Here is a 17,879-nt window from a genome sequence, read left to right on the forward strand (position 1 = left end):
AATTTGAAGATACAAATAAAAAAACCAAAACAAGTAGTCACTTGTGAAGGTAAAAACTCTTTTAGATATTACTATCTAAATTAGGCAAGAAATAAATGCAGTCAATCAGACATTGTACATTAGGAAAAGTGTTACAAGACATTTAACACATGGGAGCAGGGGATTAGATTCCACAACTGTGTTGCTATAAAAAACCATTTACCTCACTTGTTGCTAAAATCATGTCAGTCATAAAAATAAAGTTGTGCTTTTTTAATTGATTACAATCCTCACTTTTCATTTAATTGCTGGTCAAGATAAAACTTCAAATTTTATTATTAAAGATGGTGTAAGTACCTCAGTAATGTACTTAATCTACCAAGATTGCCTTCTTTTTTTTCAAAAGCAACATTTAAAGAAATGGGGAAAAAAACCTGGGATCCATCCACACTGATCAGACAATAATGGCTACGAAGGACAAAATACAACTCTTTAATATTATACTCTTTCCAAGAAAGTGGTCAGAATTTTCAGTTTGGAAGCTACTCACAGAAGCACATTCTATTATTCCAAGAAGATAAACCAAAAAGAAATACTACTAAGAAGCAATAATCTGAGCTCCTATCCTGCTTTCTCCCAGTATCCTCCAAAGAGCACATGGTACCAGCATGAGCTTTTTTAGGCCTCCACATATTTGCCCTCAACTTCACTGGCAGAACAAGCCACATCAAATGAAATTTTTGAGACCTTTTTCCAATAATCCTCTCTTTGCTCTTTGAGGCCACAATTCACACATGGAGACTTTTCCAGAAGACATTCTGGGACCACTGGAAGATTTCAAAATTCAATTGTTGTTTTTTGTTCTATTGGACCTTCATCAAAACGCCAAGTTATATAAGCCATTTTTATAATCCTCAGGCCTCTTGGAAAAGAATTCCCCAACAGCAAAGCATTTACACCTTTCAGATTTGGTCTCTGTTGTATTAGTTAGAGGCAAAGAGAAGAAATGAGGACTATGTCATGGTCCTTCTCTGACAACTAAAGCAAGTACAGACATTAGGAGACAGAGAAAGGCCACAGCCAATAAATCTCTCCAGTAAGTTTTGCCATATAATATCACCTTAAGTATTCTCAAACCTGATACCCACATAACTGAATTTCAGAAACAATGAGGTTGGAAGGGATATCTGAAGACTGTGCAATCCAACACTGTTGCTCAAAAAGCAGGCTTGAGTAGAACCAGTTGATCAGAGCTGTGGCCCACCAAGTTACATTTTGAATACTCTGATTGATAGCAGCTCTGCCACTCCTCTGGGCAAACTGTTGTCCTTTTTGATCATCCTCACAGTAAAAAGCTCCCCCTCCAATCTTTAAATGGAATTCAAAACAAATCATGTTGGTGAAAAGTAGCATCACTTGATGAAAGGCAGCATCACTTTGTAGACCAGCCAAGACAGTCATGAGAACAAAAATTTTCAGTCTCATCAATCCTTCTTCAAAATCTGAGACAAAAAAGGGCTTGCACATTTCAAAATGTTGTCCTCCTCCTAAGAGTATCTGTTTTCCTGACAAAAAGGAAAACTGTCCGCCTCATGTATTGTTCAGTAGTCAGAAAAATACTACTTTATGAAAGCAAATAATCTCAAATCTTGAAAAATGTGTAACTGAAGAAAAAATTATATCTACTTCATTTCTGCTTGAGTTCACGTTGAGTGCTCACTGAACTTACAAAGTTTTCACTGAAACAATTCTTCAGTTATAAATACAGAACAAACGTTAAGAAATACGTGGACAGAGAGAAAAGCCATAACCTTTGATACTTGTTGAATACTACCAGTTATGTTCATGTTTACCCAACACATATACACTTTTTAAAATTTACAATTGTCCACTGCTTTATGTAGAAAGATTGGCAGCGGTGTGTGACTCAAGTTGGGTAGCTCAGGTGAACAAATTTTAAGTTCACTGGGGCAATTTCCTTTCCTCCCCAAATAACTGAAAATGAAACACTGACATTCTTTAGATGGCTAGATGCAAAGAAGAAAAAAAACAAACCAAAAACAAGACACCATCATATCCCTAAAGCTAAATTTAAGTTTCCACATATCTGCATAGGTCTGAAAAAAAAATAAATTCAGAACACTGTCAGCTTCAAAGAACAATTTATTTTTCTAAAAGCTCTGTATATATATAAAAAAACATAAATCTGATTATAGGTTACTCAAAATACTCTGAAGTTTCTTTTCTTTCTGCAAATAGTCAAATAATTCCTTTTCTTTCTGCAAATATTCGAATAGTTTATTTTCTTTCTGCAAACAGTCAATGCCTCCATGTGGAAGATTTCCTTTGGTTTCTTCCTCCTCAAATCTGATCAAAGATGAAGCAGAGATAATAAACTGACTTACTACACTATATAACAATTTGGTTTAAAATATAGTCCTTTTGTTAAAGAAAAAATAAGAGGATACAAAACTTTAAGTTTCCAACATATTAGGCAAGATGTTCTTAATAGGTAAATTACCAAGACTGACGACTATCAGGATCACACATTCACTTTTGGTTTTGTTTTCACTTTCTTGGAAAAAGTGCCAAACATGCACTTACTGACCCCCACCCCACACTTCCCCCAAAATAATTTAATATCTGCACAATCTCTATGCTGATGATGGGGAAAGATTTTTCTCTTGGATAGAATGAAAAACAACAACAACAAAAAACAAACACACACAAAAAAACCCCTAACCATCCCAAAATACCCACCCTCTGTAGTTTCAGCCCTTTCACAATCAGGCTGTTTCATTTGTACATCCTTTACCAGTCAAAAAGAGCCACAGGAGATAACAAGTTAAACAGAGTAAATAAATTTTTTAAAATTACCTTATCTGGAACAATCTTCATTATCTGTGCTTGTCTGAAGATTTATGAGTAGATTCAAAGTTAAGGAAAAAAGAAAATTATTTTACTACATAAAGTAAAAAGAAGTTTATTTTCTGTGTTTTCCTTAGAAGTTTAATGTGTTAAAGGATATTGCTTCTTTTCTTCCTTCCCTCCAGTACTGTCTCGTTTTTCTTTCTTTTCAGTTTTTTCTTTATCATGTCTAGATTCCTTCAAAGAAATATACATAAAGGAAATATTTTATTATAGTACACATTGTACTGAATGATTAGGATTGTACATATTTCAAGTTATAACTGGTCACAGCTAAAAAAAAATAATCAGCTAGAATGACCGCAAGTTTGGTTTTTTTTTTTTTATTCTAACTTTGTCTTCCAGTTCTATGACAACTGCTACCACTAAAGAGTTCAAACAACTGGGAACTATTGTTTGGTATCTTACAAACATGACTACAACATACCTACCCGTTTTCACAAAAAAACCCCCCTGTGCTGACACATGCACTTGAAAATCTTAAGACAGACTAATTTATATGTAAATTAACCTCATTTTCACATATTTGCTCAGCAAACCAGCCTGCAAATATTATCTGGAATAATTTCTGAATTTTCCTGACTACTGCCTAACTCAAGTATTCCTCCAATTTACCCTGCCAGGAGTGACTAAAGTCACAAGATGCCAGAATTTCCAGAAGCATTTTCCTACACATTCGCACCATAACTTTTTAATTTAGGCAATAAAGCAGCAAGAAAATTTAAGAAAAAATAATCTATTTGTTCTTTCAACAACAACAAAAATCAAATCAACAAAATTATCTTAGCTTATTTTACCTTTTTGCTGCCAGAGGAGCTCTTCTCCATCTTTTCTGCTTTAATTGAATCACCTTTCTCTTTTCCTGAAGATTTTGATTTGTTCTTCTCCTTCTCCTTTTCAGTTAAGCGAGGGGAATCAGAAGGACTTTCACTCTTGCTGTGTTTTGAAGAACCAGCTGAAAAGACAACAGAAAGTTGTAATTCACAACACATAAAAGCCTAATGCAAACACACACAAAACAAAATACGTACTTGTCCCATTTTCCTCTTTGCGTCGCTTAGTCGAATCCTGCGGTACCTCTCGGTCACTGTTTGAATGATCCTGGCACCAAATACAATTATGCAGATGTTAGCAGACTAAATCATCCTCCTGAAGTAGCACCTGCTTACAATGCTGCTTTGAAGAATTATTTTTTGAATACTTAAAATGAAACTGAGATATCACATCCTGTGTAAAGTTTCTTGAGATCGGTTTTGAAGGGAAGTTTTGAATACATTAGTGTAAACCGACCTTTGAAAAATTAACAGAACCAAAGGAAAACAACCCTGATATGGATCACTCTGCTTTGGACAGGCTGTATAACCAAGCATTACTGCAAGGACTTGAAACAAAAACCTTTCAAAGATTTACCAATTTTCTAAATTAGTTCATAAAAATTTCACCAACCCTTTTTCGTTCTTTCCTGTCCTTTTCATCTTTCTTCTCTCTCTCTCTGGATCTTTCCCTTGACTTGTCCAAATCTTTCTTGTCCACTTCTCTCTCCTTACTCTTGGACAGTGTTGGAGTAGTGTGGTTAATGTAGTGCTGTTAAATTAAGGCAATATCACCAAATATTAATATGTATTCCTAGATGTGTAAATAAAGTGTTACAGATCCAGCTCAAAGAGCAAAATTGTACATTGATACTTTACAAAAAAATTATTGAAGAGACTTTCAAACTTGTAATTTATAATTTAACCCATAGCTTGTTTTCTCAACACTGGAAATTCACAAACAATTTATCTTAACAGAAACACTTATACTAAATACAGTGTTATTACCAGTATCCATACATTAAAACAGATCAGATAGCAGTGCTGTTGAAACAAGATATGCAGATCCCTGTCCTAACTTAACACTTGCAATTTTGCCTGGAATGAGTTAATGGAATCTGCTGCCTTAACAGGTTCTAATTAATTTTTAAAGAATAATCTTAATCCTCAAAGTATTGAATAATGTGGTTTTTAATCTAAACTAATACAAAACTCCACCTTAAGCCTAAACTTCAAATGGTAAAAAGACAAACATAGAACTGTTTTTGCCCTATAACGTGTTCTAGATTGTTATTCTCTCTCTTCTAAGCACTTTTGATAAATGCTGTAAAACATACTAGTTTCAAAGATGAGTATTTTCAATATAAACTGGATTGCAAGGGAGAATAGAAAGTAAGTGGCAGTAAGTTCAACTATAACGCTTGAGAAAGCTCAAATGCTACTGTGTATGTACACACAAAGTAGCCTGCACATTACAGAAAATTAAATATTTGGAGCCTTCTAAGAAACATTTTTCATAAAATACCAATAAGACCACATTTTAAATTAAGAACACCTTTGCTTGGTATTTTAAGTTACAGAAACATACAGATTTAAATCAGTATAGCTGAATCTTTTCCAAGTTCCATGAGCTATCAATTTTATTTGGGGGTGCCTGGAGGCTGGATATCTTTTTCTCAAAATGTTCTCTGTATTTCTTTTTAGAGAGACATCTTAAAAGGACACCAAAGGAAGAGGTAAGTGGATTAGGAAAGAATAATCTAGAAAACACTTGAGCAAAACCAAGTATGATTTCAAATCGGTTAATTTTTTAAATTAATTTAACCCTGTCCTGATAAATGTTTAACTTATCTAAACTTGATGTTACTGTTACGAGTCACACTGACAATACTGGGTCTCTTCTCCTTTTATTATTTAACTGGAATTTTATTATCCTCCAACACCAGAGACTGCACCTTTCATTAGATACTTTTCTTTCTGCTCTTTTTTTACATCTTTTTTTCTTCTTCTATTCCTACACTGCCATTCCACAAGTAAATTTATCCTCCTTTTTCTGCTGTCAACTTTTAACAGTGACTTACAAAGAGGTATTTTTTATGCAGGCCCTTTCAGTTGTATTCCAGAGATGCTTTCCATGTGAGAAAGCAAACACAAACAGCTCTGCTTTCTCCTATTCCATTTCTTAAGTTTACATGGTTGTTTGACAGATTCCACTGCTCTTCTAACATCCCAGAGTTTTGGAAAACATTCCTCCCACTCCCCTTCACAAGAAAAAACTGGATTTAGCTCATCAGGCTTTATCAACTTGCTTCTAGAAATGCTGCTAACTGAAAGCACATCAAATTATGGGCACTGTTGTATGTTGTGTAACTTGGGAAGAGGCCAAAGCAAGAATAAACACAAACCCAGCTCAACTCTGGTACCATTTATTTTATAACCTGGAATGCAAGCCAACATTTCAATGGTCTGGCCCCAGAAACTGGGCAAAGTCAGGAATAAAGAAAGCCTGTATCTATACAGCAACCCTTGACTTCTACTAACTTGCAGTGGAAGCTGAGTTCATAAATCTTACAGGCTTCAGAAAGCCTGTAATCCTTTCCCCAAACAAGTACATGGCAGTAAAGAAAAGGATTTAACTTGCCTCACATCACATAAAGGGAACATTGTCAAGAAGTGCCTTAAGTCTGTTACAATGGCACTCAAGAATGGAAGTTAGTTCATTAAGTGGGAAAGAATAGAAAACAACATTTAGAAGAGGAAGGGGAAAGGGTTGGACAGTCCCCATCCCCTGAGCACTTAAACAGTCCATGAAAAAGTCACACAACTGCAGTACACTTCCAGCTAAGTCTATACAAACACATTATAATTAATTCTAAGATCTAACTTTTCAAATTGCCTGGAAAAATAAAGTTGTGCATTAGTAATTTAATTACAACTACCTCCACTATATGCCTGATTACCACATCTATATTTTAATAAGCAAAATAAATAGTTATAAATAAAAATTAAGCTTATGTAAGGAAAACTTGAGTGAAGTTCCAATTAACCAGTTGAACCTTGACTAAAATAGTAAAGGAAGAAAAAGTGAATAGTTGCAAAATCTGTCTAAAATACAGTATTCCAAAATGTCATTCAACTTATATCCTATTCTTCTCAGTGACTATCAGGCCACACCTGGAATACTGTGTTCAGTTTTGGTCCCCACTATTGCAAAAAAGATGTGGACAGGCTGAAAAGTCCATAGAAGGGCCACAAAGATGATTGAAGGACTGGGAAGGCTGTTGTATGAGGAAAGGCTGGGAGAACTGGGTTCATTCAGCCTGAGAAAAGAAGGCTCAGGGGAGGCCTCATCACCATGTTCCAGTAAGTAAGGGGCAACTACAAAGATGATGGCAACTCCTTTTTGACAAGGAATCAAGTGGAGAAGACAAGAGATAGTGGTTACAGGTTACTTATGGGGAGATTATGACTGGACAAAAGGGGAAAATTTTCACAATGAGAATGATCTCCCCAGGCAAGTGAGGATTTCCAACATTAAACAAATTGAAGGTTCAGTCAGACAGTGCTGGGCCACCTTGCCTAGACTGTGCTTTTGCCAAGGAAGGTTGGACCAGATGATCCTCGAGGTCCCTTCCAACCTGGTGTTCTGTGATTCTATGAAAGCATTCTTTAGCATACATTGTCATGAGATACTTAATCTAAAGTGCATTTATGGGAAGCAAACACACATAGGTGATCAATTAGGAGGTTGTCTGTGATGCTTAGAAATACAGCACTATAGCACTAAACATGAACACAACAGTAATAAGGGGAAAGCAATGCAGAGATATTTCTGTAGTATTTTTTGTTTTAAATAATTGGGTTTTTTAATGGGTATCAAAAAACCTAACTATTCTAAGAACCATTTTAACTATCCTATTACCTCTTAAGCCAAACAAATGACTTAATGATAAGGACATTTCTACAAATGTCTAAGTTTCAGAGAGGACCAGAAGAGATACTGAAGCATAAAAATCTCTTAAAAATATTGTCAGAATGGCAAATTCAGGGGATTTTTTAATACATTGATTCCATATCCCTCTCTCCTATACAGAGGTTCTATGTAGCAGCCTGAAAAAAAATCCCTCTGTTACTACACTAACATTTAGGGAAATGGAATTTGAAATTTCTGATTGGGTTTGCCACAAGACCGAAACTTTAGGTATCTCCGCAACAGAACATGAAATTAAACTTTGGTGGTGTCTAAAAGATTCAAACCTTTGCTGAAGAGTCCTTGAGTTCGTTGAGGTTGTCCTGTAGAAAATGAATGGAGATGACACGTAAGCTGGAATAGTTTTCAGAAACCAGAGGAACTTTGGGAAGCATGGCCGTACCCTCGAAACAAAAAACAGCTACTCCTTCTGGAATAAATCTTATGTTAATACTGTACACTGAATAAAGCTAGGAACCAAAATATTTTTTAAAAAGAGAGAAGGAGGGGGGGGGGGGAAAAAAGACAAGTCAAATCTATTCTCTAGACTTAATTATTAAGTAATCTACAAAATGTTTTTATCTAATACTTCATAAAACTGAAAAAACACTCTCCTGCCAATACAAAATATAAAGAAAAAATAGTCTTAACTAAATACATCTGAAACACAGATGAAACATGTTTGAAGAGTTTTTAATCCTGTATCTTCTCCACTTTCAGTTAAATGTGGTAGAAGTCACTCTAGAATGACTTTACATTACCATTTACAAAAAGCAGGTAAGAAAAACTATTTTGATTAGTTACCATTCTCACCTGCTTCCTCAAAACTATCAACAGCTATTTCACTTCTTTGAATTAGCCTAAACCTTTCAAGTAAACCTTACATAGAAAAAGATGGACTCTTTGAAAAACCAGAAAAAAGAAAAGCTTGTTCTAATTTGGTAAGATGAAAAAGCTTGTTCTAAAGTTGGTAGGATGGTGAAGGTCAAAGGCGCACATAATCCATCACAGTGCTCTCGATGAAGTATTAGTAACTTACAGTTTTGAATGTTCAACGTACTGCAAATTCAAAGATTCCATGAACATAGATGGTTTAGAAATAAAATAAATATGGAGCAAGGAATGGCTACCCTGAGTCTTCAAGTAGGCTACGCCCATGGTTTTGTGCTGCGCTTGAATGCCTGGGGTTTCTCTTTGCTGGGTAGTAGGCTTGGTTGCCACATCTGGTTTTATCGTAACGCAGGGCTCAACATGGTGGGAACCCATTGGAAATAAACAAACCTCGAACGGAAGGTACAACAGAAGCTGCATGCGCACTGAATATACACAACTACAGCAGAACTGATCACCAAGGAGACTTTAAAATGGAACTCCTTTCAAGACTCCTCCTTAGAAGGCACATATCGGTATGATGCTCATCAAGAAGCCTGATGAATTCAGAGGTATCGTACATCCCGTATCATCCAGGAATCTTCAGTGCTATAGATTCTTCAATGGAAGTGCAGAAAAATATGCTCCACTCTGCTGCAAAGACTCATTTGCTTGTAGCTACCATTGCACTCCAAAAAAACTGACTGCTTAAAACAATGAGGCACTTGTGTAAAAATTCTCTTGCAATTTCCAAACACTATTTACAAAATTTGTGCTAGGTCCTTGAAGCATTATTTTGGGTAATTAAAAATATTTTTATAGAAAAAAAGACAGTCCGCCAATAAAGAAAAGGAATGCATTTTCTAATGCAACATAAAACCTCCAGTGGCTCCAGTGTATACTTGGCACAAAACTTGAAGGAAGTCGAACATTGGCATCCCAAACTCGTGAGCCTAACATGGGTGCTGCCTTCCTCAGGCTATACTAACCTTTACTGTTGAGGAATGTGATGGAGAAGAATGAGTATCAACTTTGCGGCGTTTTTGTTCTGAGGAAAGAAGAGAACAAAGGCATCATTAAAACACGTTTCAAAGATGGTAACCTACGAATACAGCTTTCTGAAGGATCAAAATAATTTAAGCTAGAATTCAGGATTTACTACTATGTGAATTGTTTTTAGGCTATCTAAAGTTATCAGGATGTCTTGACTCTTTATGGAAATTTGCAGAAGTGCAGTGTGAACAAACTTCTGCAAAATATGCTAATTCAATTTTGTATACGTCTGTATCTGAATTTCAGAGTTGCTGTCAAGACCTTGAAAAGGTGAACCTAATGAAAAGCACTACAACCCTCCTTGACTTGGTTTTCCTTAAGCAGTGCAAGTATAAAACACAACATCAGCCTCAGCTTAACTTAAAATATCAACATAAAGAATTTGTTAACCCTTACTATAAGAAGCAACTGATAAAGCTTTCTGTGTCCTTCTTAGGGACAGAAAGGCCTACATCTTCCACATCCCGTTTTCCTTCCATTCAAAAGTTATGAAAAAGCTCTTGAGTAGATTTGAGGTTTTTTGCAAAACATTTACAAGGCCGGAGGTCTACAAATAAATGTTAATAAAAGACCATTGATACTTGCATTAAAAAATGACAGGTTTTATGAAAATGCTCACTGAAGACATGTGAAGTTCATATATTTCCAGTTTGCAGTTTGAAGATATCCTAACTACCTACTTTAAGCACTAACTGCATCTAAAAGCAAGAGGCCAAAACATCAGCAAATTCTCTCTCACCCTCTCTAGCATTTTCTGACATTCAGTGATTTTCCAGTGACACATTCTATTTTTCAAGACAAGAATAGAAATTAAATATGCCAACTTACCCCTTTCAGATTCTGATATTTCTGATCGGGGAACAGGTGACTTCAAGGACCCAGCTACTGGCATCTTTTCTCCTCCTTTAGTATTTTCCTTGGATTTCATTTCCTTTGCTATATCTCTTTCTCTGGATGGCTCCTTTTCTCTCTCCTTTTCTGCAGTTGACTTTGATTCAACGATGGTAACAATTGTCTTGGATTTTTCTTCTTTTGAAGCTTTTTCTTCTTTCTTGACTTTTTCCTTCTCCTTGTCAGATTTCGGCGTTTTCTCCTTGATCTCTCTTGCTTTCTCATCTTTGTTTACCCGTTCTTCCTTTGGTTTATCTTTCCCATCCTTCCCAAGTGCCTTCATCTCTGGAGTGGCAGCTGGAGTCTTGTCTTTCTTTTCTTTATCTTTTTCCTTCCCGCTTTTTTCTTTCTCATCTTTTTCTTTAATGATTTTGCTGCATCAAAAATAAAAAGGTTGGTTAGCATGAATACAAAACCAGCTCTAGTTTTATCACAAAAGTGTTTTATTTCTGATGGTTTGATAGAACGTCCTAAAGCAGTCACTGGCAGATTTGTTGTCTCAATCAGAACAGCAACAAGCACATCTTCTCATTTCTTTTATCTTTATTTATCTAAAATGGAATGTATTTAACAACAGTGTCAGAACAATATAGCTGTGTATTTTGGAAAAAATAGTCTCGTATATTAAACTTTGAAGAACTGGGAACAATTTATATGGAACTTGAAAGCAAGGGCAGGTCAGTTTCAAGTATCATTCTATGGTTTGGAAGGAAGAAAACAAGAGTCAAAGAGTAGTTTTTCTCACCTATTAGAACCACTGTTTCCATTGCTTGTTGTCACCTTTGGTGTAGCATTGACAGCTTTATTAATAACTTTCACCATACCCTGAGACTTCTCCTTTAGTTTATCTGTTTAAAAAAAAGAGAACAGCTTTATTTGAGTCAGTTAATATATAAATCCTATTAGCAAAAAAAAATACAAGTACCAAAGCTTATTCTACTAAGATCACATGTAGCTAACAGTTAAAATAGGTAATGAAATGTGAACACCCTCTCCCAAAACCAACTAAAAATGAAGAACACATCCAGACCCCATTTAGCATAGTATTTAGATGCTTTCTTTTCAATTTCCTGAGCAAAACTGAGAGAGTACCCTTTAACATCAGAATAATTTTACCAAAAAAATAAATAAATAATCTTAGGTTTGTTTACCAGTCTCCTCAGTAGTGCCTTCTTCCAGTCTAACTGTATTTATTGTGAGAGATGTAGGCATCCCAGCACCACCTGGCCCATTTTGTACTGTTGCAGCGACAGCATTCCTGGCAGGTGGGTCTTTGTGGTGGAATTCATTTTCAGGTATCATGAAAGGCTTCCTACTTTTCAACTGCCCAGAATAGCTGCAATTCGCACAGATTGTTAAATATGCACAAACATAAAGCAAAACATGGGCTGAACTTTAAATGAGGATCTAATCTAACTGTTCATCTGGTATTTATCTCACAGTTTTTCTCAACTGATATGCAGTTTCTTCCCCTTTATCGATGAGCTCAAAAGAAAAGAAAAATCAAACCACAGCAGCAGCCCTACCTTCACACCCTCTTCATCACCACCATCACACACACCCCTGTCAAACACACCAAAGCAGCAGCCTACTGACAAATCTTTAAAATGCCAGGGCAACCTCAATTGGCCCTCTAGCACACATGCATTCATCACAGAAAGATGTGAAACGTAACAGTTTAGCATTTTAGAATTATACGAACTTCCAAAATCTAAGCAGTCTTACATCAACAGCCCTTGGCTTTCTTCATTTTACTCTCCCTCCTGTCTACTTGGTGCTATGCTATGTCTCTAAAATTATGCTATGCTCTTAGGAGTGCAAATCTTTAAATATAGTGTTTACTAGAGTCTTGGAAAGGAAATTAGTGATCATCCAGCACAAAATGAAAGTTTTCATTCACACTGTCAGCCCTGAGATGCAGGATAGTGAAATCTTCTGTGATAAGGTAAAAATCAAATGTTAGGACTGTAACAGTTCCGAGTCTTTAGATGCCTTTCATGATCCATTTTTAACCACTTTCTTAAAGTAAGGTGTTGTTACCCCATAGCCAATGCATATAGATCAGGTCTCTTCTCTTTCTCTTCCTGACATATCTTATGTACTCTTCTTTCCAAGGCTTGGCCCAGGTTCAGCACTTTCGGATACCACGGAAGGATTTTGGTCAGAACAATCAGGATATTTCTGATGTGTGTGTATTCACCTGTTTCAAGGCAGTGCACAGAAGCCTAGAACACAAACGAAATCAAATGAAGTTGATTTTTTTTTAATTAAAGTTTAAAAAAACTTAAGTTTTTTCAGCATCTTTACTTACCTTAGTTAATTTATAGTGCCACTTGTGTACCACGTGTCTAAAATTCTCATAGTCCAATTGATCAGCTTTATTTCCACCATCAAATCCAGTTGCTCGTAATATAGTTAGGAAGCCTGGATAGTTGCCACATTCCTAAATGTGCATAAAAGTAAAAATATTTTTGGGGAAGAAATTCTACAAAAGTTAATACATAACTGAAGCATTTTTTCACTGATTCTGCTAAAGACTGAGATGTGATCACACAAACTTACACAAATAGATTATTTTTTTTTTAAGTTTATTTATGTTGATATCTCAGCTGTGGGTGAAAGAAAAGAATATATGCAATTTAACTACCTTTTATAAGGAAATGAGTTTCCATATGCTTCTTAAGTTATCTTAAAGACAAGCTATGAGGAAATCAGAACTGTAAGCCACTGTATTTCTGACACTGTACAACATTTTCTATTAAAACTACATGAATTGTTGAAACTCAATTCTAAGATTACCCCATCAAAAAAATTCAATCACATGTTTTTACATCTAAAGATTTCACTAAATTCATGTTTATTGGCTGAATTACACAAGTGGCCATTATATATTCTTGTGAGCAAACATGTTTTAATAACATCACATACCTTTTCATATATGACTCTGTCACTGTGCCATCTAGTCACAGTTTCCAGCATACAGCATAAAAACCTGCCATATCTACTAGCTTCATTTTCAGTGCAACTTGCAACTGTATATATAATATCAGAGAAAACCTGTGAATAGCAGCAATAAAAAGTTACAATGACGTTACCAAATTACAAGATTTTCAAATTTATCTCATCTAAACCACTGCTAAGCTGATTTCTAAATATAGAGAAGACACCTTGTAAACTACTCTCTTTTCAAGACTTTATTACCCAATTGCTGGTCCTTCACACTTAGCCCGGAAACTAAGCCTTTATCTGTAGCTAACACATGGTTTTGCATAGTTTAAAGTGTGTCTTCACTGGTATAAAACAATTTTGTTTTCAAATTAATAAGCTATTTGAGCAGATAAAGGTAAACACCTAACCATGCAAAGGGATTTTTTCTTGGCCTGCCTAGGTTCATCAGAGAGGGGTCATGCAGTTGTCTGTTTCTGTCACCCAGAACATGGACTGAGTATTTGAGTAAGAATGCTCTTTTGCACCCATAAAATCAAAGCAAATACCTGCTTGAAATGTCTCATCTCAAAAGAAATCAGACAACTCTAACTGAATGTTCATATGCAAACAATTTTCACCGTAATTGTTTACAATACAACTCCACACACATCCTTTTAAACATGGCTCAAACTGTTATAACTGTACCAACCACTCATTACCTTGATAATTTTACTTATTATTGCAGTAAATGCCAGAATGGTTTTGATATCCCAGAATAGTACAGTCAGCTGGTACTGCTGGAGCTGAATGCATCCTGCAAGATTCTTCCATCTACATTCTCCACCTTTTTTTCACCACAGGAGAAAAAGAATGGCTATCCAAAGAATGAGAACAGCCTGGACAAACACCTCCAACTGCCCTGTTTTCCCTGATCACTCTGCTATCTGCAGCACTGCTCACCAGGGTGAGAAGAGTTCTAAGGATGCTGCTTGCAGAGGGCAAGTCTAAGCAAGGTGATATTACAGCAGTAGGGCACACACAGCTAAAATGGGGGTGAGGGGGAGTGAAGGGGGTCAAATGAGGCTGTAGAAATTTTTTACCTCTTTTGTGGGGCAAGACGGGTATTAGTTTTGCATTCTTATAATAGCAATCAAGTACATACACACACAGTTCTAGCTACTTACTCTGTCATAGCAGAGAAGTGTGGAGAAGTTGGGTGTTTTCTGCTGATGCACCAGTTCTACAAAGTGAGCACAATAAACTGCATCGATCGCCGAAAATATGCATCGAGGAAATATACATAACTGTAAAAATTTTGTGATAGTCTCATTTTTGGTAGACTCTTCAAAAACAAAAGTTGAGAGAGAAAAGGAGGAAATAAGATTAATGGGTTAACATCCAACTACTCTCTTCCCAAGTTCAGTATCACACATCCATATTCTTGCCATTGTACATTAGGGTGCTTGTATGCCAGACATATCTTTGGCACTGCTCAGAAAAAGTCCAAATAAGCTTAGGAGTTTCAGAATGGAGGGGGCGAGGGGTAGGAGCACAATTACAGATAATTTATTTCAATAGGGAAACTGCTGAAAAAAGTTAAGTTTGTCTTTGGACACAATGCTAGGAAACTTCTTGCAGCTGAAGCCTAAGAACTCGAGAGCCAACAATAAGCTATTCCCTGAACCCCATAAATTATTGTATTATTAATAGTATATGTTTAAATGCACACCATAACTACACAAAACCTTCTATAAGCTTTTGGGTGCTTCCTTAAGCAGAAAAATTTATCAGCTCTAGATCAAGCTTCAGGTAGTAATTTTTCTACCAGTGATTTCATGTAGCTGATTCAGCTGTCTGTACCAGTAGGTTAAATACTTATAGAGAATAACTTTTCTTGATTTAACTGTCAATGTTTCTTCATTAAATCAGCTGGATGTGTCTTACATGAGTTGGACAATAAAATGCTTTTCCACTGGATTATGCTAGGCTCCTTGGGACAGACAAACCACTATTTCCAGTTACAAACTGAAAGTCCTTCTAGAGAAGTAAACTGACCAGAGAAAAACATTTCAGATTAACCGTTCTAGTAGAGTTCACAATCAATATGAAACATTACAAAGGCTCTGTCAGAGAAGGAAGTTTGTTCTGCCTCCCACATATCTGCCATATGAAACATCTGTATGCTGCTTCACTTTGTGGTGCTGTTAGGCTGTCATTACCATCCAAATACTGGCATATTAGTCTTAATCACAGGACTCCAAGTTAATTCAAACCACTCACTGAGTTCACATGCTTAACTCTTGCAATGTAGCAATTATCCTAACTTAGTAGCATTTGAACTGCAGTAAATAAGTGCAAATCTTCTTTCAATTACAAATTCCCACTGAATTAGTCACTCTTATTTATTTTCTAAATTGCTGCAATATTTAAGAGGTCTTGACAGAGCAAGAAACAAACAACTGAAAACCAACTACTTGGCATTTGAAGCAAGACACATGACACTAATTAAAATTTACCTTGCTAACAGATCTCAACATATAATGAGATCTAATTTTTAAATCAACATTAAGATTATTAGTACAACCTGATCTTTTAGTTCTGGGGACAGTGATGACTACAAAAACATCCAGACTATTTCCCCTACACACACTTACTTGCCAGAAGCCAGTTATCCTTCTCTAGTTTCAGTCTCTGTAGAACTCTCTGCACATGCTCCAACTGCTTCTTCTCCTCCTCAAGAAGCTTGTCCTGCAGAGCTGTGCAACGTTCTTTTTCTTTTTTCTTTTTATTTGGAGGCTGTAAGATGTCAATGCAACTCACTTAATATTATTTGCTCTATCTCTAGCAAGTGTTAGCATAAATTCCCAATACTGCTAAGTAATACTTGAAGAGCTTTCTATTTCAATAAATAATGCCATGCTCTAGTAATCAACTGATATAATGAACACTGGCCGACTACAGTTAAGACAAAAATGAACAACTAAACCAAAGATACAGGTGTCAAACACTGCTTTCTTAATTTTCACTTAGTGAAGTCACTGGTACTTTTCAATGTGGACATTATAAGGAACAGTCAATCTAAGTTATGTGAATGTGACAAATCAGTAAGGTGACAAAACCTCTCAGATCTAAACAATCTTTAAATAAGATATCAGCAAAGAAAAGCATCTTTCAAGGTTAGAAAGTTTAAACTATACCATAAAATTATATAAACATACCATTTCCTGATTGTCATCTATGGCTTTCATCTGGACTTTCAGTTTATTGACTTCTCTGTCATAGCTACTATGTGGGACAGCAAGGTCATACATTGTCAAAGACCAGAATGTAGCATAAAACTGAGGACTGATGTCATCCCAAACCTTGGGAAGGTGCAGAGAAATCACAGCATCATGAACTGGAGCCATCACCAGCTCACACGATGTAATGTATTTGTGAACTTTGTGCTGCTGTTTATTTCCCTTCTCAGCTTTTTTTAGTTCATCATACTTTGACTGTGGATTAAAAAATAAAAGAATGAAAAATTTGTAATCTTTGTACACAATGTAATTTAACTTTTACAATATAATTTAACTTATTTCCAAATTTTTTCTATGTAAGAAACATTTACACAAGTGAAATTTCATTTATGCACATAAAGCAATGAAGAATATCGTGCAGAAGTTTTAGCGTTCATACACATTAGATGGATTTATCATCTCTCTTCACTGATGCTGCTACCTGTTGTTACCATAACACATTATATTACACCAAGTAAAAACTGTTCTCATTCGTTAGCATTTTACATGTGGGACCAAATTTTATTTCTGACACCTCCCAAGACAGCACACCTTTTGGCAGCTGCAACATTTTCCTCCACAGCAAAAATCCACCTGCAGACAAACATCTGGAGGAACAGTGAGGGAGAAAAGTCCTACTGGCCACCCAGATCATCAGAAGAGACTAATTCATTAGCTATGGCTTTTAAGTTGTGTGAAAGCTGCCACTTAACATGTTTCAGCCCACAGCTTCTCTTTCTACCTCTATTCATACAGTTTCTGCAAGTTTTGTTTAGCAAACTTAAGCTTTAGCAGGAAGCTAACTCACATACTGTAATATAGCAGCATTAACAGCAAGCAAACAGAAGAGTTCTACTTACTGAAATATGGTGTGCATACATGGGCCTTGAGAGGAAAAATGCAGCATCATGAGGTGTGTGAAACTCATTGCAGAGAACATCAATAGAAGGCACTCGCTTAATGTAATCCTCTGTGCTTAGATTGGATGCTAAAAATCCACCAAATTGTACCAGGGTGTCGTGGCACTGTATGTGAAAGATACTAAAAGTTAGCAAATAGTATTATTTTGTTCAAAAGAAAAGTTAGGGAGAATATGAAAGCTTTTTTCTTTCCTTTCATTTTTTTAAAAAAAGTTATCAACACATAGTATGGAGGAATTTTCTGATGGAG

At 35.9% G+C, this 17,879-nt stretch overlaps 1 protein-coding gene and 1 long non-coding RNA gene across 2 annotated transcripts in view; both read right to left on the reverse strand.

The window, feature by feature from the left end:
• LOC104388276 overlaps nt 1-2,978 on the reverse strand; it is a 4,037-nt gene extending 1,059 nt beyond the window's left edge. The window contains exon 1 of the long non-coding RNA XR_719862.1: nt 2,857-2,978. This is a non-coding gene — a long non-coding RNA (uncharacterized LOC104388276). The remainder of the gene's footprint in view (nt 1-2,856) is intronic.
• A 10-nt stretch (nt 2,979-2,988) lies between these two features.
• THOC2 (THO complex 2) overlaps nt 2,989-17,879 on the reverse strand; it is a 40,119-nt gene continuing 25,228 nt past the window's right edge. The window contains exons 22-37 of the mRNA XM_009997228.1: nt 17,570-17,734; nt 16,650-16,925; nt 16,086-16,227; nt 14,616-14,773; nt 13,432-13,560; nt 12,815-12,946; nt 12,544-12,728; nt 11,655-11,839; nt 11,249-11,351; nt 10,441-10,877; nt 9,549-9,607; nt 7,977-8,012; nt 4,354-4,491; nt 3,939-4,008; nt 3,705-3,862; nt 2,989-3,084 (exon numbers count right to left, since the gene is read on the reverse strand). Of these exons, the coding sequence (XP_009995530.1) occupies nt 2,989-3,084; nt 3,705-3,862; nt 3,939-4,008; nt 4,354-4,491; nt 7,977-8,012; nt 9,549-9,607; nt 10,441-10,877; nt 11,249-11,351; nt 11,655-11,839; nt 12,544-12,728; nt 12,815-12,946; nt 13,432-13,560; nt 14,616-14,773; nt 16,086-16,227; nt 16,650-16,925; nt 17,570-17,734 (2,469 nt within the window). The remainder of the gene's footprint in view (nt 3,085-3,704; nt 3,863-3,938; nt 4,009-4,353; nt 4,492-7,976; nt 8,013-9,548; nt 9,608-10,440; nt 10,878-11,248; nt 11,352-11,654; nt 11,840-12,543; nt 12,729-12,814; nt 12,947-13,431; nt 13,561-14,615; nt 14,774-16,085; nt 16,228-16,649; nt 16,926-17,569; nt 17,735-17,879) is intronic.

The sequence above is a fragment of the Chaetura pelagica genome, unplaced genomic scaffold, assembly GCF_000747805.2.
Source record: "Chaetura pelagica isolate M959 unplaced genomic scaffold, ChaPel_1.0 scaffold344, whole genome shotgun sequence".
NCBI lineage: Eukaryota > Metazoa > Chordata > Aves > Apodiformes > Apodidae > Chaetura > Chaetura pelagica.